At 40.2% G+C, this 26,435-nt stretch overlaps 2 protein-coding genes across 7 annotated transcripts in view; one reads left to right on the top strand and one right to left on the bottom strand.

Annotated features, from left to right (window-relative positions):
• The window catches only part of LOC309653326 (lysine-specific demethylase 5C-like), a 60,548-nt gene extending 53,312 nt beyond the window's left edge, over positions 1-7,236 (top strand). For 5 of the 6 annotated variants that reach the window (XM_082447923.1, XM_082447921.1, XM_082447924.1 and 2 more), the window contains exons 15-27: positions 54-248; positions 521-702; positions 785-909; positions 1,035-1,182; positions 2,634-2,730; positions 3,246-3,604; positions 4,026-4,164; positions 4,591-4,770; positions 4,926-5,063; positions 5,242-5,829; positions 6,109-6,187; positions 6,317-6,516; positions 6,628-7,236. In XM_082447923.1, coding sequence (XP_082304049.1) covers positions 54-248; positions 521-702; positions 785-909; positions 1,035-1,182; positions 2,634-2,730; positions 3,246-3,604; positions 4,026-4,164; positions 4,591-4,770; positions 4,926-5,063; positions 5,242-5,829; positions 6,109-6,187; positions 6,317-6,516; positions 6,628-6,981 — 2,784 coding nt within the window. In that variant the 3' untranslated portion in view covers positions 6,982-7,236. The remainder of the gene's footprint in view (positions 1-53; positions 249-520; positions 703-784; positions 910-1,034; positions 1,183-2,633; positions 2,731-3,245; positions 3,605-4,025; positions 4,165-4,590; positions 4,771-4,925; positions 5,064-5,241; positions 5,830-6,108; positions 6,188-6,316; positions 6,517-6,627) is intronic. The other variant, XM_082447925.1, reaches the window with a different exon arrangement.
• An 18,633-nt stretch (positions 7,237-25,869) lies between these two features.
• The window catches only part of LOC309653401 (BCL-6 corepressor-like), a gene marked incomplete at both ends in the record, with an annotated part of 58,673 nt that continues 58,107 nt past the window's right edge, over positions 25,870-26,435 (bottom strand). Inside the window, one exon of the mRNA XM_082448022.1 lies at positions 25,870-26,158. Within this exon, the coding sequence (XP_082304148.1) occupies positions 25,870-26,158 (289 nt within the window). The remainder of the gene's footprint in view (positions 26,159-26,435) is intronic.

Below are 26,435 nucleotides of genomic sequence, written 5' to 3'. Positions count from 1 at the left end.
AGGTAAGCACTCTGGTCTCCAGATTCTCTAATATAGTCTTGAACTGCTTACAGCTGCCTGCTGGACGCCAGTGCATCGAACACTACCGCCGACTTCGACGCTACTGTGTCTTCTCCCATGAGGAGCTCATATGCAAAATGGCTGCCTTTCCAGAGAAGTTAGACTTGAACCTGGCTGTGGCTGTGTACAAGGAGATGTTCATTATGGTGCAGGAGGAGCGACGTTTACGAAAATCCCTATTGGACAAGGTGCGTGGTGGAGAACAGAACTCAGGGATTCAATTAAGTAGACTATGGATGGGAGACAGAGACAGAAATTGAGTAAGAATTCTGTTCCTCATCCCTAAGTCATACATTTTGAAGATGAAGAAAAACTGTATTTGTTTACATTTTTTTCTTCCGATTTCTCTACAGCTGTCCTTACAAGGTTGAGCCCACAGCAGGGCTCAGTGTTGGCTGAGGTGGGGTGTCCACAACCCTGCTCCTAGTCTTTACAGTATATGTGGGTTGAACACCCGCAGGGCATCACGGAGGCTGAGCGAGAGGCTTTCGAGCTGCTCCCAGATGATGAACGCCAGTGCATCAAGTGCAAGACGACATGCTTCCTATCAGCCCTGGCCTGCTATGACTGCCCAGATGGCCTTGTCTGCCTTTCCCACATCAATGACCTCTGCAAGTGTTCCAGTAGCCGGCAGTACCTGCGGTGAGCATGGGGCCTACTTAGAGGACACAGAGGAGTTTATAGAACTGGGCCAGATGTGCTTTTCTTTGCACCATTCCCCCAGGTATCGTTACACCTTGGATGAGCTCCCTGCCATGCTACATAAGCTGAAGGTTCGGGCCAAGTCCTTTGACACCTGGGCTAACAAAGTGCGAGTGGCCCTAGAGGTAGAGGACGGCCGGAAGCGGAGTAAGTGATAAGAGGTGGAACAACCCAAGGGCAAGCGTTGTTTCTTTTTCTTCAGCACTCCCAACCTCTTTTCTCCAGCTGTTCATAATACTGCCTACCTCTTGAAACTTTAACTGTCTCTCCAGGCTTTGAAGAGCTAAGGGCACTGGAGTCTGAGGCCCGTGAAAGAAGGTTCCCTAACAGTGAGCTGCTTCAGCGATTGACAAACTGCCTGAATGAAGCAGAGGCTTGTGTCTCCCAAGTCTTGGGTCTGGTCAGTGGCCAAGAGGTCAGGTATGTTAGAGAAGAGAGCCAAAAAGGATGGGCAGTATGTGAAAATCGGTAAGAAAAAATGGGTAGACCGTAAGTGAAGAATCCATGTAACAAAAGTTAATATGTTATATATTTGTGTATATATAATAAGTTATATTTATTGGTGACCAGTAGTTATAATCTAGTTGACAAGGCATGGATTCAACATAGGGTGACTTACAGTGAGAATTTATTAAGACATGAAAACAATGGGATATGAACAACAAACCATTGAAAATAGGCAATTTCAAACATAATATGTCATGAATGGAAAAATTGTAGTCCTGACCTATCAGCAAATTTCATAAAGATATTCAACCAGTGGAATTTCCACAAAATTTGTTTTTCTATGTAGGCAGATAAAATTTTAGAATTTGGAAGAAATCCTCACATTGTGTTTACATAATTGGTTGCAGAAGTATATGATTAGCTGATATATGCCTGCTTCTCTGACTGAAAAATTAACTTAGTGATTATTTATATACATATGCTTTATAAATTTTAGGTAAAGGAAAAGTAGGAATTAATCAGAATGTCAGAGGCATTTCTTTTTAACTTAACTTTTTAAAAAGTTAAAGGTAGTAGAGGTGAATTCCCTTCTTGTAGATAACTTCTTTCCTTTTTCTACTTCAAAAGAAATAAAAACTTTCGCACCTTGACAAGGGATACTCATGGTCAGTGGCCTTGACTGCTGCTCATATCCTGTTGGCTGTTTACTTTTATGTCTTACTTATTCTACATTTAGATCTCCTTATATGTCTTAACTGAATACTACAGCAAATAAGTTATCTAGGGACCATCTCATATTTTCGTTATGTCCAGAAAAACACTGTATTTATTTTCACTCTTCTAACTAATGACACTCACCCTAGACCCCAAACTATTAAATTTCCTCAAAAACTCAGATTCTCTCGGGCTTCCCTGGTGGCGCAGTGGTTGAGAATCTGCCTGCTAATGCAGGGGACACGGGTTCAAGCCCTGGTCTGGGAAGATCCCACATACCGCGGAGCAACTAGGCCCGTGAGCCACAACTAGTGAACCTGCGCGTCTGGAGCCTGTGCTCCGCAACAAGAGAGGCCGCGATAGTGAGAGGCCCGCGCACCACGATCAAGAGTGGCCCCCGCTCGCCGCAACTAGAGAAAGCCCTTGCACAGAAATGAAGACCCAACACAGCCAAAAATAAAATAAATACAATTTTTTAAAAACTTAGATTCTCTCACTTAGGTTATCTCCACTCTCTTCGTTAACAGTTTCTGTCAGCTATCAATTGTCCTCAGGTCTTTTTTATCTTAACTTACTGGTTCACAGTACCAATTTAGAAAATGACTTTTAATTACATGGAAGAGAGATAAGGATGATGGGTTTCTCATGAATTCATGAAGTATGGACTTTGCAGGTTCATTGAGTGAATTCTTTCTGCCTGACTCCTGCAGGATTGAAACACCACAACTGACCCTGACTGAGCTCCGGGTCCTTCTTGAGCAGATGGGCAGCCTCCCCTGTGCCATGCGTCAGATGAGGGATGTTAAGGTGAAGAGGGATGTGGCATGGAATCCTTGTTAACATCAGATACTAGCAAAGTCTAAGATGCTAGGAAGGTGTGAGAACTGATTAGTCTAAGTAGCTCCTTATGATACATCTTTCTTAGAAGCTATGCAGATGGCTGGTCCAACAATGTCTATCCTGATAGCTTACAGTACAAGGCGATATCCTCCAAACAAAAGTTATTATACATACTAAGCAGAGGGCTACATGAAAGTCTTACTCCTGTCATTGGAGAACCTGAAGGGGGTGGGAAGATTTTTTTTTTTACTTTAAAGTCTCAGGAAGCTTTCTAGAAGAGTAAGATGGTGTTAAAGTAGGCCAAAAAAAGTAAATTTCAAATAATTAAAGGAGAAGCAGGTGTATTTATGGTAAATAAATCAGTTGATATCAAGCAGACCATGTCTTAGGACATCGTTGAAGATAAGTGGGAGCACAACAAGGCCAGCTGGTTGAGTATCAGGGTGAATAAAGAATATGTTTGTTATTCAATTTCTCTACAGGATTTCCTGCAGCAGGTGGAGGACTACCAAGCTGAGGCCCGGGAAGCCCTGGCCTCACTGCCACCCAGTCTGGGGCAACTGCGGTCCCTGTTGGAAAGGGGGCAGCAGCTGGGTGTGGAAGTGCCTGAAGCCCGTCAGCTCCAGCAGCAAGTGGAGCAAGCACGATGGCTAGATGAAGTAAAGCAAGCACTGGACCCTTCAGCCCAAAGGGGCTCCCTGGTCATCATGCAGGGGCTGTTGGTTACAGGTGCCAAAGTAGCTTCCAGCCCTTTTGTGGAGAAGGCCCGGGCTGAGCTTCAGGAGCTGCTGACCGTTGCAGAGCGCTGGGAAGAAAAGGCTCATTTCTGCTTGGAGGCCAGGTGGAGCCCAGACTTTTTTCATATTACTGTGACTCGAAGTCTTTGTAGTTTGGGGGTGATCCTAAGTATGGCTTCTAACGCACGACCCTGGTACCAGAGTCCCAGTTACCCATCCAGTAAACTATAAAGGATTAATATGACATGTCATACAGTCCTATAGATACTTTACTGTTTAAAGGCAATAATTGAGGAAATACTCCTGGCCTGAGTTTGTTCTCAGATGAGAGACACTGGACGTGACTTCTAGAAGAGTCACGTTTACTTTGGTGTTTAGAGAGTTCCTAAGAATTGGAGAATTGTTGCTCACTTTCTCTTTCAAAGTTTTCATTGCCTCTGATTTTGCCAAAGAAATCTAGGACCAAAAAAAACCCCAGTGTATATATACATTAAGGATTGGTTCTTTCTCCCCAAACGTTTTTAGGCAGAAGCATCCACTAGCTACACTGGAAGCCATAATTCGTGAGACAGAAAACATCCCTGTTCACCTACCTAACATCCAGGCACTCAAAGAGGCTCTGACCAAGGCACAGGCTTGGATTGCTGATGTGGATGAGATTCAAGTGAGAACCTTGTTTCTTTTCCTACCTCAAACATTCAGCTAAAAGAAGGACACTTTGGTCTTAGATAACTCAGTTGGGTTTTGCTAGAAAGTGGAAGCTGCAGGTTGACGGGCACCCTTAAGGAACTAAGGGTATCAGCATGAGAACAGGTGAAAGGGAAGCACGTGCACAGGCCTAGAGCAGAGAGTATCAATGTGGAAGGGGCCAGACAAAGCAGAACAGAACAAGTGGCCTGTTAAGTAGGTGTTTTTTCCTGAAGTGAAACTGGGAGTTCTGATGGAAAAGTTGTTGCTATCCCTCTTTTTCCTTCAGAATAGTCTAGATTCTTCATGACTATGCAGCATGAAACTCAACATTGGTCAGCATGTCTGCACTTAGTAGTTTTTGACATTACTCAGCTGAGCTTTTTTCTTGCCCCTATCACAGAATGGTGACCACTACCCATGCTTGGATGATTTGGAGGGCTTGGTAGCTGTGGGCCGGGACCTACCGGTAGGGCTGGAAGAGCTGAAACAGCTAGAGTTGCAGGTACTGACAGCACACTCCTGGAGAGAGAAGGCTTCCAAGATGTTCCTGAAGAAGAATTCATGCTACACATTGCTGGAGGTGCATCCTGTGACCATGAACCACACCAGTCATATCCCTGGCCTTGCTCTTGTGACATGACTCATATGAGAACATGGGACTTTGGAGGGTCCTGGGAGGAGAGGAAAGTGGGTGTGAGGTGGGGAAATCCTGACTTTTCTGTCTGTCTGCCTCAGGTGCTTTGCCCATGTGCAGACACTGGTTCAGACAGGACCAAGCGCAGCTGGTGGATGGAGAAGGAGATGGGGTTATATAAATCTGATACAGAGCTGCTGGGACTTTCTGCGAAGGACCTCAGGGACCCAGGCTCTGTGGTAAGGAACTTGGGCACAGATGGGGTGAAGAACCTGCCCAAAAGTGTCTCGGCTCTGTGACTGTAGGTAGACCACTTGCTCCCTGGGCATTAGTACTCGTGGTTTGTGGTGTTAATGGCACCAAAAGAGGGAGGGGGTAGACTGCTGATCTGCCATTCTTCTGTCCTGGGCCTGGCAGATTATGGCCTTCAAGGAGGGGGAACAGAAGGAGAAGGAGGGAATCCTGCAGCTTCGTCACATCAACTCCGCCAAGCTCAGTCCATCAACTACAGCCTCCTCTGCAACCTCCATCTGTGTGTGTGGGCAGATGCCAGCTGGGGTGGAAGCTCTGCAGTGTGACCTATGTCAGGACTGGTTCCACGGGCGATGTGTGTCAGTACCCCGCCTCTTCAGCTCCCTGAGACCCAGTGCCACCTCATCACCACTGCTGGCCTGGTGGGAGTGGGACACCAAATTCTTGTGTCCACTGTGCATGCGCTCACGGCGCCCACGCCTGGAGACTATACTGTCACTGCTGGTAGCACTGCAGAGACTGCCTGTGCGGCTGCCCGAGGGTGAGGCCCTACAGTGCCTCACAGAGAGGGCCATTGGGTGGCAAGGCCGTGCCAGAGAAGCTTTGGCGTCTAAGGATGTGACTGCTCTTTTGGAACGGCTGGCTGAGCTTCGCCAGCGGCTGCAGCTTGAACCCACACCCAAGGATCCCCATACTTGCTCTTCAGCTGCTGTCTCTGACCCTCCCAGAGAAGGCAATGGCAAGATGACCAAGGTCAGCAGCCCAGTGCCAGCTCTTGTCCTTAAATTTCATTCTCCTCTCACTATCCGTATTTACTATGCAGCCCTGTTTTTGTTCTTGAATTTTCAATCTCTCTTGGTTTAGCCTCCCTGCCCCATTCATGTTGTGCAGATCCCTAGACTTCCCACTTCTGTAAACTTGTGTCTGCTTTCCTGTTGCAGGAGGTGGAGGATCCCCATGCTTGGTGTTTGGGGAGGAACAATAGGGCCTGGTTCTTCTGCTGTTGTGACTCATCCTTGCTTTCATTTGCAGGTCCAAGGGTTGCTGGAGAACAGAGACAGTGTAAGCAGTCCTGAGAAGGTAGCTGCCGGGTATGACTTGTATAAGACAGGTATGTCTAAGTGTAGGTAGGCTGTTGAATAGATACTACCAGAGTAATCCATGTAGTCCTTGGCTTTGTCAAGGTGTTGTGGATCAGACAGGAGCAGACTCTAATGCAGCCTGTCTCCACATGCTCCAGACTTGGAACAGCTCTCCTCAGTACTGCCCCAGTTGATTGGCCCCGTATTGGAACTGCCTGAGGCAACGAGGGCCCCCCTGGAGGAGCTCATGTTGGAGGGGGATCTCCTTGAGGTGACTCTGGATGAGAACCACAGCATCTGGCAGCTGTTGCAAGCTGGGCAGCCTCCAGACCTAGCACGGATCCGCACGCTTCTGGAGGTGATGTGGTGGGGTGATGGCCAGGGCCAGGAGATCAGACCAAGTAGGCAGAAATTCCAGGCCTGGCCACTGACCCACAACTCCTTTCTGCTTGTCTGTGTATTATTCTAGCTGGAGAAGCCTGAGCATCAAGGAAGTCGGATAAGGGGCCAGGTACTTGAGAAGCGACGGCGGCGGCAGCGGAAAGCAGATCTGGGTAGAAAGAGTGAATGTATTGTTCAAGAAGAGGTGGAGTCAAAAAAGGCCCGGAGTTCACAGATCAAGCCTGAGGAGGGCCAAGAGGAAGAACAGTTTGAGGAGGGAACAGATTGTGAAAATACATTTATGACACCTCCTGCAGAGCATAACCCTATCTTGAAAGGGAACCAAAATAACTTACAAGAGAAGGATTCAGCTCCTACAACACCATTTCCTTCTTTAACACCTTTGGTACACTTGTCGTACCCTGAGCAGCAAGAGTTGTGACAATAACACAAAAGATTTTTATTTAATACCACTGCCTCCTGGACCTTTGTAGGTCCTATACCTTCTTTTCTATCTAGGATTTGTCACTTCAGACAGTTCTCAAATCCTAACTCCTAAAGGTCATATTTTTTAAGCTCTGTCCCTACGGATAGCACCTTTTCCCAGCAACATTACTGTGACTAGCATACAGGGAGATAAATTTCCTAAGCCACTTTTTTTCCTAGACTGGTGCAAATAAAACTTGAGAAAGGCAAATGTCTTGTGTTTTTTTTTTTTTCTTTTTCTCTTCCTGTATTCCTCTTCTTTTCCCCCTTATATCTTTAAAATATTTTGGTGCTTTAAGTCTTTTTCCACCTTCATTCTACATCCTTTTCTTTTCTCACCTTGGTTCACATTGTAATAAAAGACATTTATGATGTAATTATTTGGTAAGGCCAAAAAGAATAGAGCAAAACACATTGTTAGAGCTGTTGTCTATGTTTATTTACTTAGAAATAAAACACCACCAGGTGTGTTTTGAAACTGCAGATCTTTTTTTTTGCATTTTTGGGAATATAGAAAAAGTGAAGGGCTGAGGTCTGGAAATGTAAAAATTTAGTTTTAAAAAGCATAATGTCTTTCTTGGTAGGGATGAAGGACTGTTCATTGTATAAGGTGTTAGACTTAGGTCAAGGTTCACTTTTTTTCTCATGGATGCCAGTTTCAGCACCATTTACTGGAAAGTTATTTTCTTTCTTTATTAGCATTATGTCAAAAATGTTGCTTCTACTGTGTGTCTGTGTCTTGATCTATTCCATTGTCTTGATTAATGTAGCTTTTAGGAAGTTTTACATTAAGGTAGAGTGGTTTCTCCCACTTTATTCTTTTTCAAATTGCTCTGGTAGCCTAGAACCAATCTGTTTTTCCATATACAGTTGGCTTTGAGTTCTGTTTCTGATTTGAAGTGGAAAAAGTTACTTGTTCAGCTTTTCCTGTGCTTTCAAATGATAAATATAACATCCCATCTAATAGCATTTTTTTGTAAGATTTCAATGAGACCAATGTGTAAATATCTCTGGCAAGACCAGTACAAGACCTTTAATCAATTTGTTTTTCTTGTTTCTCTCTAAGGGGTCTAGTCATATAGATGCTGTTGTACTATTACTCCTTTCCAGTAATCTAATTCTGTCTACCTGGTTTGAAAGTCTTAAGTCAATGCTGCTCCCTCTCTTCCTGCTGACCCCAGCAGTGTAGACTTCTTTGTTTTTCTATGAAATTTCATGCCTGTAATCACTGCCACCCTGTTTATTCTTTTCCCTTTTCTTCTTTATTCCAGCAGGTGATACTAAAGTACAGCTTTGTTACTGGGAAACCTAATCATAGTCTCCTTCCCCCAGATTTACCTTTTTCACTTGTCCAAAAAAAAAAAAAAAAAAAAAAGTGATATCCTCTTGCAGCATAAGGATCAGGTAAAATAGAATGTCTTGTGATATTTTATCGAAGTAGAAGAATTATTTCTTAAGCTTTTGTGTCTTTCCTCTTCCCCCACAATGTGGCAAAAGGACCTATGATTCCCCATGGGCCTCAGAAATTTTGTGTTTTCTAAAGAGTGTCTTCTAAATACAGCATCTGCTCCCTGTATTTGTTCCCTCAGTTTACATATGCAGCTCACCGTTTTGAGAATTACCATTTAATGGAAAATACTGATAATGTAGTGAAAGAGTTGAGCTTCTGCCTGCAGAGTAGAACTATACGACCCAGCAATTCCACTGCTGGGAATACCCTGAGAAAACCATAATTCAAAAACTCACGTGCACCCCAGTGTTCATTGCAGCACTGTTTACAATAGCCAGGACATGGAAGCAACCTAATGTCTGTGTCTATTGACAGATGGATAAAGAAGATGCAGTGTATACACACAATGTTACTCAGCCATAAACAGGAATGAAATTGGATCATTTGTAGAGATGTGGACAGACCTAGAGGCTGTCGTACAGAGTGAAGTCAAGAGAAAACAAATATATTAACACATATATGTGGAATCTAGAAAAATGGTACAGAGGAACCAGTTTGCAAGGCATAGAGACAGGTGTAGAGAACAAATGTATGGACACCAAGGTGGGAAAGTGAGGGGTGGGATGAACTGTGAGATTGGGATTGACATATATACTAATATAAAATAGATAACAAGAACCGGCTGTGTAGCACGGGGAACTCCACTGTACAGTAGAAACTAACACAACATTGTAAAACTTTACCCCAATTAAAAATTTTTTTTGGAAAACGGTACATTAACTCATGTGGAACCTAGAAAAATGGTACAGATGAGCTTATTTGCATGACAGGAATAGAGACGCAGACGTAGAGAACGGACGTGTGAACACTGCGGGAAGGGGAGGGTGGGACTAATAGGGAGATTAGGTTTGACATATATACACTACCACGTGTAAAACAGATAGCTAGTGGGAACCTGCTGTATAGCGCAGGGAGCTCAGCTCGGTGCTCTGTGACGACCTAGATGGGTGGGATGGGGGGGAGTGGGAGGGAGGTCCAAAAGGGAGGGGATATGTGTACATATATAGCTGATTCACTTTGTTGTACAACAGAAACTAACACAAACTTGTAAAGCAACTATACCCCAATAAAAAACAAATTTATCGACTGGACACAGATTAAGAAGTGCCAAAACCATGGTGTGTTGATAGAAAAGACACAGAAGGACTCAACTAGATACTCAGTTAATATATGGTAAAAACAAGGTATTGGCTAGAAAAAAAATAGGATTATTAGGGCTCTGGATATTCCCTTTTAAAGCTGGTGATTTGGAACCTCCCTTCAGTACTTTTAATACCCGTTTGTAAATCCGAGTTAAGGCAATGATTGGCAGAGGGATTCCTCTGTCATCTGGCAGATGACCAGTCAGGCCTCTTCGTTAAGACTTATGGCTCTGCCAGGCACTGATTCATTGTTCTGTTACATTCTGCTGTATCTGTGGAAATTAACCCTACAGAGAATGAGAAGAGAAATTCACGTCTTCAGCACATGCACTGAAAAGTTCTCTTCAGTTGTTGCGTTGCGTCTGCGGGATGCAGGGGTGAGGATGAGAAATTCATGTCTTCAGCACATGCACTGAAAAGTTCTCTTCAGTTGTTGCGTTGCCTCTGCAGGATGCAGGGGTGCGGATGACGAATAGGCATCTCTTGCCTTCATACGGCTTAAATCTTCGGTCACAAGTGGTTCACTTGCAATTTCCCGTATGTACTGGAAGGTTTGCTTGGTCCTCAGTGTTCTGGGCTGTGCACTCAGAGCCACAGAAGCACGTGTGCACATGCAGAGCTGGCTAATTGAGATGCTGGGTGGATGTCCATCAAGCTGGAGACCTAGGAGTATATGGCATGACCCAAGTTACATCACTCCAGGGCAAGATGCTGTTTTTATAAGGTCCCAGCGAGTCACTGTAGCTCAGGACATCTATTTCCATCCAATATCCACTGGGTTAGTCTCAAATCCTAAAAGAGCAATTGCCCCGTTAGCTTTCCAACAGCCTTCCCAGCTCGGGCCAGTCTGTACTGCATTCCACCTCCTTTTGGATCCATAACCTATGAGGGATCTGGACAGAACTTTGAGGCAACCAGTACAGCCTCATGTGCCTAATTAGAACGGCTATCAGGGAATCGAATAAACTTCTACCACTACGATCCATGGATTATGCTGATGGGAAGCATTCTGGGATCATTTTCAAACACCCTAAGGAAGAAAAGAGATTAGTTGGAGTGCCCATAAACTCAAAACGGAAGCAAATTTCAGAGTTGTGCTTTGTTTCCAACAGAGAGACCCGAGTAAGTACTTTTCTTTTTTAGTCAAGGTATTGTGTTAGTTCTATTTCATCAGCATATTTCCAACCCACTAATATAGGGTCGTTTAATACCATCTTGCTTATGTCAGACACCTGTGCACATTTTCCTCTCACCTTTTAGTAGAACAAAGATTCAAAAATGCCGAGGTCTATTACAGCAATTTTAAGGGTGCAAACAGTAACTCTGATATTTTACTGAAATGCTTTTTTTGGAGTCTGAGATTCATTGTTCAGCTTTCTCTGTCAGAGACAATGAAATAATACCTGTTTTGTTTTCAGGGGGAAAAAAAGTGTCCTGTTTCTGTGAAATAATTTCCAGTTTAGTTTGTGGCTCTCCTTTAAATGTCAAGAAGAATAAAGATTGGGAGACAATACACCATAATGTTGATGCTCTGAAAAAAGACATTGCTAGGTTTTTTTTCTTCTTGTTTTCACTTGTCTACATTTTCTGCATTTCCCCTAATGGATACTTATTTTTATCATTGTGATTATTTAACATATACCAAAGTTGGTGATTCCACAGTTCCTAAAGTCTTCGTGGGATTCCAAAAATCATTAATGATTTGGGAGCATCAGTAACTTTGCCTGCAGGGTCCGTTCTAATTTGTATGATTAATAACCTACCTAAGCATTGCTCTGGATGATCTCTTTTCTTCAGATGTGTCCACATCTGGTTTCCCATGAGACACCTCAATCCTTGTCGTGCTTCCTCTAACCCTTTGGACCTGGGTCTCATAGGATGACATTTTAAAAAAAAAATCTGCCCCATTTTCAAAGAGCAGCCACTCTCTATGTCACAAATATTGTGATTCATTACTTTTCTCCACAGCTCATCAGAATTCTACACTAATTTTGTTCCAAATAAACTGCTGCTCCTGAATTTTCAGGTTCATAGGAGCAGCAAGCCATCTTAATAATAATAACCACAATTTACTGAACAGTTAAATATCTTCCAGGTGCTCTGCTAGGCATTCTGAATATGCTGTTTGATTCAATTCTCAAAGCAACCCTCTTATGGAAGCAATATTAATAGACTCATTTTTTTGTTTTTTTATGAGAAAGCTGATGCTTAGAGAATTTAAGAATCTTATCCACCTTCCCGAAACCAATTAATGATCATGCTAGGATGTGAACACAGGGCTCCTTCGCTGCAGAGCAAGGCAGGCCACACTGCCATGGGATTCAACAGCCGATGTCCATTTTATTGCTTCATCTTTCAGGCAAGAACGTAAGTTCCATAAATGCAGTTTCTGTATCCGCTTTGATTATGCAGTCAATTTCCTGGTGTCTTAAGCATATTTGAAAATATCTTGAAGATTTTCCCCCTTTATTAGTTGATTTCCTCCATAGGACACCAAGATGCAGTAGTACCAGCATGCCTCAAAAGTGATAACCTCAGAGACAAGAAGATGGCGGAGGAGTAAGACGTGGAGATCACCTTCCTCCCCCCAGACACATCAGAAATACATCTACACGTGGAACTGCTCCTACAGAACACCTACTGAATGCTGGCAGAAGACCTCAGACCTCCCAAAAGGCAAGAAAGTCCCCACGTACCTGGGTAGGGCAAAACAAAAAAGAAAAAACAGAGACAAAAGAATAGGGACGGGACCTGCACCAGTGGGAGGGAGCCGTGAAGGAGGAAAGGTGTCCACACACTAGGAAGCCCCTTCGCGGGCAGAGTCTGTGGGTGGCGGAGTGGGGGAAGCTTCGGAGCCACGGAGGAGAGCGCAGCCACAGGGGTGCGGAGGGCAAAGTGGAGAGACTCCCGCACGGAGGAGCGGCGCCGAGCAGCGCTCACCAGCCCGAGAGGCTTCTCTGCTCCCGGCCAGGGCAGGCGGGGCTGGGAGCTGAGGCTCGGGCTTCGGTCGGATCTCAGGGAGAGGACTGGGGTTGGCGGCGTGAACACAGCCTGAAGGGGTTAGTGCACCACAGCTAGCCGGGAGGGAGTCCAGGAAAAAGTCTGGAGCTGCTGAAGAGGCAAGAGACTTTTTCTTCCCTTTCTTTCCTGGTGCGCAAGGAGAGGCAATTAAGAGCGCTGTCTAAACGATCTCCAGAGACGGGCGCGAGCCGTGACTATCAGCGCAGACCCCAGAGACGGGCATGAGACGCTAAGGCTGCTGCTGCCGCCATCAAGAAGCCTGTGAGCAAACACAGGTCACTACCCACACCACCCCTCCTGGGAGCCTGTGCAGCCTGCCACTGCCAGGGTCCCACGATCCACGGAAAACTTCCCCAAGAGAACGCATCAGGCTGGTGCAATGTCATGCCAGCCTCTGCCACCGAAGGCTTACCTGCGTCTGTACCCCTCACTCCCCCCAGCCTGAGTGAGCCAGAGCCCACGAATCAGCTGCTCCTTTATCCCCGTACTGAGCGAAGAACAGATGCCCTCAGGTGACCTACACGAAGAGGCGGGTCCAAATTCAAAAGCTGAACCCCAGGAGCTGGGCGAACAAAGAAGAGAAAGGGAAATCTCTCCCAGCAGCCTCAGAAGCAGTGAATTAAAGCTCCACTATCAACTTGATGTACCCTGCATCTGTGGAATACCTGAATTCAACAAATACCTGAATGACAACGAATCATCCCAAATTGAGGTAGTGGACTTTGGGATCAAGATACATTATTTATCCCCCTTTTTCTCTTTTTGCGAGTGTGTATGTGTATGCTTTGGTGTGAGATTTTTTCTGTATAGCTTTGCTTTCACCATTTGTCCTAGGATTCTATCTGTCCGTTCTTTTTTTCTTTTTTTTCTTTTTAAAATTGTTTCATAATAATTATGTTTTATTTTAATAACTTTATTTTATTTTATCCTACTTTATTGGATTTTATCTTATTTTATCCTCTTTCTATTTTTTCTCCCTTTTATGCTGAGCCATTGGGATGAAAGGCTCTTGGTGCTCCAGCCAGGCATCAGGGCTGTACCTCTGAGGTAGGAGAGCCAACTTCAGGACACTGGTCCACAAGAGACCTCCCAGCTCCACGTAATACCAAACGACGAAAATCTGTCAGAGATCTCCATCTCAACATCAAGACCCAGCTTCACTCAACAACCAGCAACTACAGTGCTGGACACCCTAGGCCAAACAACTAGCAAGACAGGAACACAGCCCCATCCATTAGCAGAGGCTGCCTAAAATCATAATAAGGCCACAGACACCCCAAAATACACCACCAGACGTGGACGTGCCCACCAGAAAGACAAGATCCAGCCTCATCCACCAGAACACAGCACTAGTTCCCTCCACCAGGAAGCCTACACAACCCACTGAACCAACCTTAGCCACTGGGGACAGATACCAAAAACAACGGGAACTACGAACCTGCAGCCTGTGAAAAGGAGATCCCAAACACAGTAAGATAAGCAAAATGAGAAGACAGAAAAACACACAGCAGATGAAGGAGCAAGGTAAAAACACACCAGACCTAATGAATGAAGGGGAAATAGGCAGTCTACCTGAAAAAGAACTCAGAATAATGATAGTAAAGATGATCCAAAATCTTGGAAATAGAATAGAGAAAATGCAAGAAACATTTAACAAGGACCTAGAAGAACTAAAGAGGAAAAAAGCAATGATGAACAACACAATACATGAAATTTAAAATACTCTAGAAGGGATCAATAGCAGAATAACTGAGGCAGAAGAACGGACAAGTGACCTGGAATATAAAATAGTTGAAATAACTACTGCAGAGCAGAATAAAGAAAAAAGAATGAAGAGAATTGAGGACAGTCTCAGAGACCTCTGGGACAATATTAAATGCACCAACATTCGAATTATAGGGGTCCCAGAAGAAGAAGAGAAAAAGAAAGGGACTGAGAAAATATTTGAAGAGATTATAGTTGAAAACTTCCCTAATATGGGCAAGGAAATAGTTAATCAAGTCCTGGAAACACAGAGTCCCATACAGGATAAATCCAAGGAGAAACACGCCAAGACACATATTAATCAAACTAGCAAAAATTAAATATAAAGAAAACGTATTAAAAGCAGCAAGGGAAAAACAACAAATAATACACACGGGAATCCCCTTAAGGTTAACAGCTGATCTTTCAACAGAAACTCTGCAAGCCAGAAGAGGGTGACAGGACATATTTAAAGTGATGAAAGAGAAAAACCTACAACCAAGATTACTCTACACAGCAAGGATCTCATTCAGATTTGATGGAGAAGTTAAAACCTTTACAAACAAGCAAAAGCTGAGAGAGTTCAGCACCACCAAACGAGCTTTACAACAAATGTTAAAGGAACTTCTGTAAGCAAGAAACACAAGAAAAGGAAAAGACCTACAATAACAAACCAAAACAATTAAGAAAATGGGCATAGGAACATTCATATCAATAATAACCTTAAATGTAAATGGATTAAATGCTTTCCCCAAAAGACACAGACAGGCTGAATGGATACAAAAACAAGACCCATATATATGCTGTCTACAATAGACCCACTTCAGACCTAGGGACACATACAGACTGAAAGTGAGGGGATGGAAAAGCATATTCCATGAAAATGGAAGTCAAAAGAAAGCTGGAGTAGCAATTCTCATCTCAGACAAAATAGACTTTAAAATAAAGACTATTACAACAAAGAAGGACACTACATATCGATCCAAGGAGAAAATACAACAATTGTAAATATTTATGCACCCAACTTAGGTGCATCTCAATACATAAGGCACATACTAACAGCCATAAAAGGGGAAATCGACAGTAACACAATCATAGTAGGGGACTTTAACACCCACTATCACCAATGGACAGATCATCCAAAATGAAAATAAGGTAACACAAGCCTTAAATGATACATTAAACAAGACGGACTTAATTGATATTTATAGGACATTCCATCCAAAAACAACAGAATACACATTTTTCTCAAGTGCTCATGGCACATTCTCCAGGATAGACCATATCTTGGGTCACAAATCAAACCTTGGTAAATTTAAGAAATTTGAAATCGTATAAAGTATCCTTTCCAACCACAACGCTATGAGACTAGATATCAATTACAGGAAAAGATCTGTAAATAATACAAACACATGGAGGCTAAACAATACACTACTTAATAACCAAGAGATCACTGAAAAAATCAGAGTGGAAATCAAAAAATACCTAGAAACAAGTAACAATGAAAACATGACGACCCAAAACCTATGGGATGCAGCAAAAGCAGTTCTATGAGGGAAGTTTATAGCAATACAATCCTACCTTAAGAAACAGGAAACATCTCAAATAAACAACCTAACCTTGCACCTAAAGCAATTAGAGAAAAGAACAAAAACCCCCCAAAGTTTGCAGAAGAAAAGAAATCATAAAGATCAGATCAGAAATAAATGAAAAAGAAATGAAGGAAACAATAGCAAAGATCAATAAAACTAAAAGCTGGTTCTTTGAGAAGATAAACAAAATTGATAAACCATTAGCCACACTCATCAAGAAAAAAAGGCAGAAGACTCAAATCAATAGAATTAGAAATGAAAAAGAAGTAACCACTGAAACTGCAGAAATACAAACGATCATGAGAGATTACTACAAGCAACTCTGACAATAAAATGGACAACCTGGAAGAAATGGACAAATTCTTAGAAATGCACAACCTGCCGAGACTGAACCAGGAAGAAATAGAAAATATGAACAGACCAATCACAAGCACTGAAATTGAAACTGTGATTAAAAATCTTCCAACAAACAAAAGCCCAGGACCAGATGGCTTCACAGGCGAATTCTATCAAACATTTAGAGAAGAGCTAACACCTATCCTTCTCAAACTCTTGCAAAATATTGCAGAGGGAGGAACACTCCCCAATGCATTCTACGAGGCCACCATCACCTTGATACCAAAACCAGACAAAGATGTCACAAAGAAAGAAAACTACAGGTCAATATCACTGATGAACATAGATGCAAAAATCCTGAACAAAATACTGGCAAAAAGAATCCAACAGAAAATGAAAAGGATCATAAACCATGATCAAGTGGGGTTTATTACAGGAATGCAAGGATTCTTCAATATACGCAAATCAATCAACGTGATACACCATATTAACAAATTGATGGAGAAAAAGCATATGATCAACAGATGCAGAGAAAGCTTTCAACAAAATTCAACACTCATTTATGATAAAAGCCCCGCAGAAAGTAGGCACAGAGGGAACTTTCCTCAACATAATAAAGGCCATATATGACAAACCCACAGCCAACATTCTCCTCAATGGTGAAAAGCTGAAACCATTTCCACTAAGATCAGGAACAAGACAGGGTTGCCCACTCTCACCACTATTATTCAACATAGTTTTGGACGTGTTAGCCACAGCAATCAGAGAAGAAAATGAAATAGAAGGAATCCAAATTGGAAAAGAAGAAGTACAGCTGTCACTGTTTGCAGATGACCTGATACTATACATAGAGAATCCTAAAGATGTTACGAGAACACTACTAGAGCTAATCAATAAATCTGGTAAAGTAGCAGGATACAAAATTAATGCACAGAAATCTCTTGCATTCCTATACACTAATGATGAAAAATCTGAAAGTGAAATTAAGAAAACCCTCCCATTTACCACTGCAACAAAAAGAATAAAAGATCTAGGAAGAAACCTACCTAAGGAGACAAAAGACCTGTATGCAGCAAATTATAAGACACTGATAAAAGAAATTAAAAATGATACAAAGAGATGGAGAGATACACCATGTTCTTGGATTGTAAGAATCAACATTGTGAAAATGACTCTACTACCCAAAGCAATCTACAGATTCAATGCAATCCTGAGAAAACTACCATGGGCATTTTCCACAGAACTAGAACAAAAAATTTCACAATTTGTATGGAAACACAAAAGACCCTGAATAGCCAAAGCAATCTTGAGAACGAAAAATGGAGCTGCAGGAATCAGGCTCCCTGACTTCAGACTATACTACAAAGCTACAGTAATCAAGACAGTATGGTACTGGCACTAAAACAGAAACATAGATTAATGGAACAGGATAGAAAGCCCAGAGATAAACCCACGTACATATGGTCACCTTATCTTTGATAAAGGAGGCAAACATATACAGTGGAGAAAAGACAGCCTCTTCAATAAGTGGTGCTGGGAAAACTGGACAGGTACATATAAAAGTATGAAATTACAGCACTCCCTGAAACCATACACAAAAATAAACTCAAAATGCATTAAAGACCTAAATGTATGGCCAGACACTATCAAACTCTTAGAGGAAAACATAGGCAGAACACTCTATGACATAAATCACGGCAAGATCCTTTTTGACCCAGCTCCTAGAGAAATGGAAATAAAAACAAAAATAAACAAATGGGACCTATGAAACTTAAAAGCTTTTGCACAGCAAAGGAAACCATAAACAAGACCAAAAGACAACCCTCAGGATGGGAGAAAATATTTGCAAATGAAGCAACTGACAAAGGATTAATCTCCAAGATTTACAAGCAGCTCATGCAGCTCAATAACAAAAAAACAAACAACGCAATCCAAAAATGGGCAGAAGATCTAAATAGACATTTCTCCAAAGATATACAGATTGCCAACAGACACATGAAAGAATGCTCAACATCATTAATCATTAGAGAAATGCAAATCAAAACTACAATGAGATATCATCTCACACTGGTCAGAATGGCCATCATCAAAAAATCTAGAAACAATAAATGCTGGAGAGGGTGTGGAGAAAAGGGAACACTCTTGCACTGTGGGTGGGAATGTAAATTGATACAGCCACTATGGAGAACAGTATGGAGGTTCCTTAAAAAACTAAAAATAGAACTACCATACGACCCAGCAATCCCACTACTGGGCATATACCCTGAGAAAACTGTAATTCAAAAAGAGTCATGTACCAAAATGTTAATTGCAGCTCTATTTACAACAGCCAGGACATGGAAGCAACCTAAACATTCATCATCGGATGAATGGAAAAAGAAGATGTGGCACATATACAATGGAATATTACTCAACCATAGAAAGAAACGAAATGGAGTTATTTGTAGTGAGGTGGATGGAGTTAGAGTCTGTCATACAGTGAAGTAAGTCAGAAAGAGAAAAACAAATACAGTATGCTAACACATATATATGGAATCTAAGGGAAAAAAAAAGGTTATGAAGAACCTAGTGGCAAGACGGGAATAAAGACACAGACCTACTAGAGAATGGACTTCAGGATATGGGGAGGGGAAAGGGTAAGATGTGAGAAAGTGAGGGAGTGGCATGGACATATATACACTACCAAACGTAAAATAGATAGCTAGTGGGAAGCAGCCGCATAGCACAGGGAGAGATCAGCTCTGTGCTTTGTGACCACCTAGAGGGGTGGGATAGGGAGGGTGGGAGGGAGGGAGATGCAAGAGGGAAGAGATATGGGGACATATGTATATGTATAACTGATTCACTTTGTTATAAAGCAGAAACACACCATTGTAAAGCAATTATACTCCAATAAAGATTTTTTAAAAAAAGAACATGTGGTATATATAACATATACATTATTACTTGGCCATAAAAAAGACTGAAATGTGGCCATTTTCAATAAAATACATTGGCCTAGAGAGTATTATGCTAAGTGAATGAAGTCAGAGAAAGACATTAGGTGCAGCTCTTTTTTGGGTAATAAAATATATTCTGGAATGAGATATTGGTGATGGTTGCACAATCCTGTAAATATAATTAAACCCACTGAACTGTACACTTTAAAGTTCCTGATGAAATAAACGTTATATTTTAAGGCAGGACAAGAGAATTTAAACATAAAGTTCTGTGTCCATTTGGACATCCTTGCTCTCTCCCTAATGTGCTGTGTGTACCTGCATTACACATTAACCATACCTTCTGAAAAATGGGAGTGCCTCCTGGACCTTTCTTCTGACACTAGCAATATAGCTTCTTAGAACAGTTCTCTTCCCACACATCTATGGTCAATTAATCTTCTACAAAAGAGGCAAAAATATACGATAGAGAAAAGACAGTCCCTTCAATAAATGGTGCTGGGAAAACGGGAAAGCTATATGTAAAAGAATGAAATTAGAACACTCCCTAACAAAATACACAAAAATAAACTCAAAATGTATTAAAGGGGGACTTCCCTGGTGGTGCAGGGGTTAAGAATCCACCTGCCAATGCAGGGGACACGGGTTCAAGCCCTGGTCTGGGAAGATTCCAAATGCCACGGAGCAACTAAGCCTGTGCACCACAACTACTGAGCCTGCGCTCTAGAGCCCATGAGCCACAACTACTCAGCCCGTGCGCCTAGAGCCTGTGTTCTGCAACAAGAGAAGCCAGTGCAATGAGAAGCCCACGCACTGCAAAAAAAAGCAGCTCTTGCTGCAACTAGAGAAAGCCCACGCGCAGCAACAAAGGCCCAACGCAGCCAAAAATAAATAAATAAAAAAAGGATTAAAGACTTAAACATAAGACATGACCCCATAAAACTCCTAGAAGAGAACGTAGGCAAAACATTCTTTGACATAAATCATACCATTGTTTTCTTAGGTCTCCCAAGACAATAGAAATAAAAGCAAAAATAAACAAATGGGACCTAATCAAACTTACAAGCTTTTGCAAAAAAAAAAGAGAAAAAAGAGAAAGAAAAAGAAAAAAAAGCTCTTGTTGCTGGGTAGAGTGTTTCGCATATGTGTTAGATTTAGTTGGTTTATTGTCTTGTTAAAGTTATCTATTTTCTTACTTATCCTGGCTGGATGTTCTATCCAGTACTCTAAGTGGGATATTTAACTCTCCAACTATTAGTAGTATTGCAGAACTATTTCTACCTTCCTGTCAACTTTTGCTTCATATATTTTGGTAGTCGTTGTTCAGTACATCAGTATTTTTAATTATTATAGCTTACTGCTGTATTGAATCTTTCATTAACAGTCCTCCTTTGTCTCCTGTAACCTTGTTTTAACATTTATTTTGTCTGATAATAAACTCACACCTGCTCTCTTTTGGTTACTATTTCCATATTTTTTTCCACCCTTTTACTTTTTTTCTCTTATAATCATCTTTATTCTATGTGTTCTTAAACACTTCTCTACATGTACAGAATGTCTGTTATAGCCACTCCTTGAATATTTCTTTTCACAGAAACAGGTGACAAGCATTATAAGCACTCTTATAATTATCTTTTTATAAACTGAGATATAATTGACATATAATATTGTGAAGTTTAAGGTGTATGAGACATTCTAAAGCTAATTTAATGCATTTATATATTACAATATATAGCATACAATTAAGATCTGGTGTCTTAGGAACTCTGAAGTTTATAATACAGTATTATTGTTTGTTACTGCTATCTGTGTTGCTTGTTATTGCTATCTGTTATCTACCAGTTGCAAGTCTGTACCCTTCAACAACATCTCAACTTCTCCATCCTCTAGCTCCTGGAAACCATCATTTTACTCGTCTTTACAAGTTCGGCTTTTTGAGATTCCATGTAAACGTGAGATCATACAGCAGTTGTCTCTGTCTTACTGCCCACAAGGTTCTTCTGTGTTGTCACAAATGGCAAGATTTCATTTTTTCTCATGGCTGAATAATCCATGCTCTCACTGTTCATTTTTGTGTTTTAGATCTAAAATGAATTTCTTGTAGAAAGCATATAGTTATATCATGTTTTTGTTTAACTCATTCTGCTCATCTGTCCCTTGATAAGAATTTAATCCACTTACATTGTAAAAGTAGTTACTCATCAACTATACTTCAATTTAAAGAAATAAATTAAAATTTAAAAAATAAAAGTAATTACTGATAAGAAGGGACTTATTTTGGTCATTCTATTTATGTTCCTTACGTTTTATAGTTTTTTGTCCCCCCTTTCCTACATTACTGTCTTCTTTTGTGTTTAGATGGATTTTTTGCAGTGAAATGTTGAAATTCCTTCTCATTTTCTTTGTACACTCTGTATTTTATCATGGAGAGGTCATTTAACATCCTAGAGATATAACACTCTAATTTAAATTTATACCAGCTTAACTTCAATAACATACAATAACTCTATAGTTTTGTAGTTCCATCCCTACCCCTTCCAAGTTTTGATATCATGAAATTACATTTTTATTTCACTCTGTGCATAAAAACATAAACTAATATTCTTTTAAATGCCTTCCTCTCATATTATGTAGAACAAAATGTTTAGTTACAAACAAAAAATACAGTAACATTAGCTTCTAGACTAATTGTTGTTTAAAAAGATGTATTAGTCTCTTAAATCATGTAGAAAACAAAAAGTGGATATAAACCATTTTTAAAATAATAGGAAAAAAAAACACTAAAATTAGTAAAACCAGAATTGAAGTTGGGACATATACATTCTTACTGAATCTACAGAAATAAAAAGGATTATAAGACAGTACTATGAACAACTGTACACCAACACACTGGCTACCTAAATGAAATAGACAAATTTCTAGGAACAGAAAACTAACCAATACTATACAAAATCTAAACAGACCTTATATGGACATGAAGTCAGTAATCAAAAATCCCCCCACAAAGAAAAGTTCTGGACCTGAGGCTTCATTACTAAATTCCACAAAATATTTAAAGAACTAATCCCAATACTTCCCAACATACTCAAAAATACTTAAAAGGAGGGAACACTTCTGTGCACAGTCTATAGGGGTGCCATCACCCTGATACCAAAACCAAACCAAGACACCCTAAGAAAACTACAGACACATATTTCTTACGAATGCAAACAAACATCTTCAACAAAATACTAGCAAAGTGAATTCAGCAGCATATTAAAAGGATTCAGTGGGAGTTATTCCTGGAAGGCAAGGACAGTTGAAAATTTGGAAATCAGTGTAATATATTTTTAAAAATGAAGAAAATGGCATATAATCATCTAAATTGATAAAGAAAAAGCATTTAACAAAACTCAGCACACATTCATTACAAAAACTCAACAGAAAAGAAACAGAAGTAAACTACTTCAACATAATAAAAGCTGTGTATGAAAATACCACAGTGAACATCATAGTGGTGAAAGCCTGATCACTAACCCCCTAACTGCAGGAACAAGACAAAGATGCCCAGTCTCACCATTTTTATTCAATGCTAGCAAGAATACTTAAGCTAGAAAAACAATCAGAAGTATTCAAATTGGAGAGGAAGAAGTTAAATTATCTCTGTTAGCAGATCTGACTTTATATGTAGAAAACCCTAAAGATTCTACCAAAAAGACTACTGGACCTAACAATAAATTCGGCAAATATGAGGTTACCAAGTCATCAATACAAAAATAATGCATTTCTATACACTAACAAAAAATACAAAAAGAAAATAAGAAAAAGCTCCATTTACAACAGCATCAGAAAGAATAAAATACATAGAAATATACTTAAGCAAGGAAGTAAAAGAACTGTACAGTGAAAACTACAGAACATGCTAAAAGACTTAAGGAATATTCCGTCCTCATGAATTGGAAGAATATTAAGATGAGCGTACTATCCAAGGCAATATACAGATTCAATGAAACCCCTGTCAAAACACCAATGACATTTTTTACAGAAATAGAAAAACCTATCCTAAAATTCATACGGAATTGCATGGGATCCTGAGTAGCCAAAATAACCTTGAGAAAGAACAAAACACTTCCTAACTTCAAATATTATTACAAAGGTACAGTAATCAAGATGAATGATACTGGCATGCAGACATTAAGATCAATGGGGCAAAATAAATGCTCAGAAATAAACCCTCACATACACGGCTTTCTACAGGATGCCAAGACCATTTAATTAAGAATTCAACAAATGATGCTGGAAAAACTGGATATATCCAAATGCAAAAAATGAAGCTGGACTAATAATACCTGACACCATATACAAAAGCTAACTCAGAATGGATCAAAGACCTGCATATACGAGCTGAAACTATAAAGCTCTTAGAAGAAAACTGAGCAAAACCTTCACAACATTATTAGATTTAACAAATGATTTCTTAGCTGTAACCTCAAAAGCAAAGACAACAAAAGAAAAAATAGGCAAACTGAACTAACAAAAATGAAAAAATTTTCTGCAATAACAAGTGCTTGTGAGAACGTGGAAACTAGAACCTTTGTTCATGACTGGTTACAGCCACTATGAGAAACACTGACAGTTCCTGAAAAAAATTAAAGACAGTATTAAATTATAAACCAGTAATTCAACTTCTGTGTACATACCTAAAAGAATTTAAGGGGTCTTGAAGAATTATTTTTATACCCATGATCACAGAAACATTATTCAAAATAGCTAAACACAGAAGCAGCCCAAGTTCCATCAACTGATGAATGGATAAGCAAGATGTGATATACACATACTATGAAATATTATTCAGCCTCAAAAATGAAATTCTGACATATGTGACAACATTGATGAACCTTGAAAACATTAAGCTAAGTGAAATAAGTAAGTCACAAATACTGTACGACACCTCTTTATGATGTACTGAGAATCGTCAAAATCACAGAGACAAAGAATAGAATTTAGTGGTTAACAAGGGAAGAGAAAGGGGTACAGGAGGGTTATTGTTTAATGGGTAGAGTTTCAGTTTTACAAGATGAAAAGTGTAATAAGAGATGTATGATAGTGGCAGTAGCACAATAATATGAATGTATTTAGGTACCACTCTACATTTAACAAACTGCACATTTAAAAATAATTAATAAGCTAGTAAATTTGATGGTATGTGTATTTTGCCTCAATTAAAAAACTGGAATAACTAAATAAAATGTATGTAAATAATATATGTTTCTGTATGTTTATATCTGTGAATGAATGTATACATATACACACAGACACTCCTAGGAGTTGAGATTATAGGACAGGAGTGTAGGACATATTCAGAGTATAATTCCTCTGAAATCTCCAGTTTGCTTTGGTGTATAGAGACTACAAATTGATATAAATATAACTGTAAAAATTTGATCAACATTTTTTTAAATAGCAGTAAAAACCATTTATTTTAGGAACACAATAGGAATTTAGGGATACAATTCTCTCACTTGCTCAACCGTTTTATTGCCTTTCAGAACATTTCTGTAAAATTGTTAAAAAGGCACAGAATTTACTTATAAAATTAAAATACAAGAACACAATTCAAAAAACTTCAGTTTAGGGCTTCCCTGGTGGTACAGTGGTTGAGAGTCTGCCTGCCAAAGCACGGGACACTGGTTCGAGCCCTGGTCTGGGAATATCCCACATGTTGTGGAGCAGCTGGGCCGGTGAGCCACAATTACTGAGCCTGCGCGTCTGGAGCCTGTGCTCCGCAACAAGAGAGGCCGCGATAGTGAAAGGCCCGCACACCACGATGAAGAGTGGCCCCCGCTTGCCGCAACTACAAAAAGCCCTCGCACAGAAACGAAGACCCAACACAGCCAAAAATAAAAATAAAATAAAAAACTTCAGTTTATATACATTTTTAAGCAAAACTTCAACTTACAATAATAATTTTCAATATTCTATATAGTAGATAGAAATAGAGCTCAAAGTCTTCCTTAAATAAGACAATAGAATACATAAACAATCCAGTTAAGGCATGAAAACTGATTTCATAACTTTTAAGTTATGATATGGAGTTCATACAATTAGTTGTTGTGTACAGATGTGATTTTAAGTTGACTTATATCCAACAGCATATACCTGGGCATTAGCATATAGTCTCTAAACAAAACAAAAAGTTGTTTCCCCAAACACCTTCTCAATTTTGGTGACCTCTCTTAACTGCCTCTGTCATTGGGGCTTTGTACGAAAAAAAGTCAATGAATGAAGATCTGCTATAATTTGTTTTTCCCTTAAAAAGAAAAAAAAGGAAAAAGAAAAACGTTCCATGTAAAACAAACTTTATTTCAAAAAACCCTGTGTACATTTAAAGGCAAAACACTTCAATTTCACAAAAACTAAAAAGAAAGACAAGCTTGTACGTTTTCCAAACGTGTTTTAGATAAAGCAGATATATATTTTCATATGTAATAATGTCCCTTCTTTACAGACAAAGTTGTATTTAAACAATAATGCACAGGATTAACACAACAACACATTTTGTATACAGTGAAACTAAACTGCTCAGTGGTCTTCCAGGGCCACGTCACTGGGATTTAACCACTCCACAGAGGAGCCGAGCAGAGTCTTAAGCTCATTTGTTAATTCAACCAAATCTAGTAGCTCTTTGCTTTCAGGATTAAAGGCTTCCAGGTCTTTGGGGCAAGAGAACAAGAGACTTGCAGAAACCTGCCTGTAAAACTCTGACTCTGCGACTGTGACAATTTCAATATTTGGAAAATTGCAGCGGAATACACAGGATGACATTTTCAGTTTTTTAAGCACATCTGAAAGCAATAACCAGTTTCGTGGCCTACAAAATAAAAAAGAAAGTGGTTCAAGTCGCTGGCAAAAATTTTCTCAACATACCCATCATTGACCAATGCTCTCTTATCAAAGTAAGGGAAAGTATTTACTTCTAGTATGAGTAACTCTGAACTCATCTGGTTTTAAGAGAACATCTAGAGAAGACCATTTGATTTTTAGAAAGCAGAAGGAACGTCTTAATGAGATTCACCAAATGTGCTTTTCACTGCTCTCACTGCTAACAGAAACGGGTTAATTCCTATTCACTGAGCTCTGATCACAAT

This window comes from Balaenoptera physalus, assembly GCF_965194825.1.
Source record: "Balaenoptera physalus genome assembly, chromosome: Y".
NCBI classification, from domain to species: Eukaryota; Metazoa; Chordata; class Mammalia; order Artiodactyla; family Balaenopteridae; genus Balaenoptera; species Balaenoptera physalus.
The sequence above is the reverse complement of the archived record's forward strand: the minus strand, read 5'-3'. Positions and strand labels throughout refer to the sequence as shown.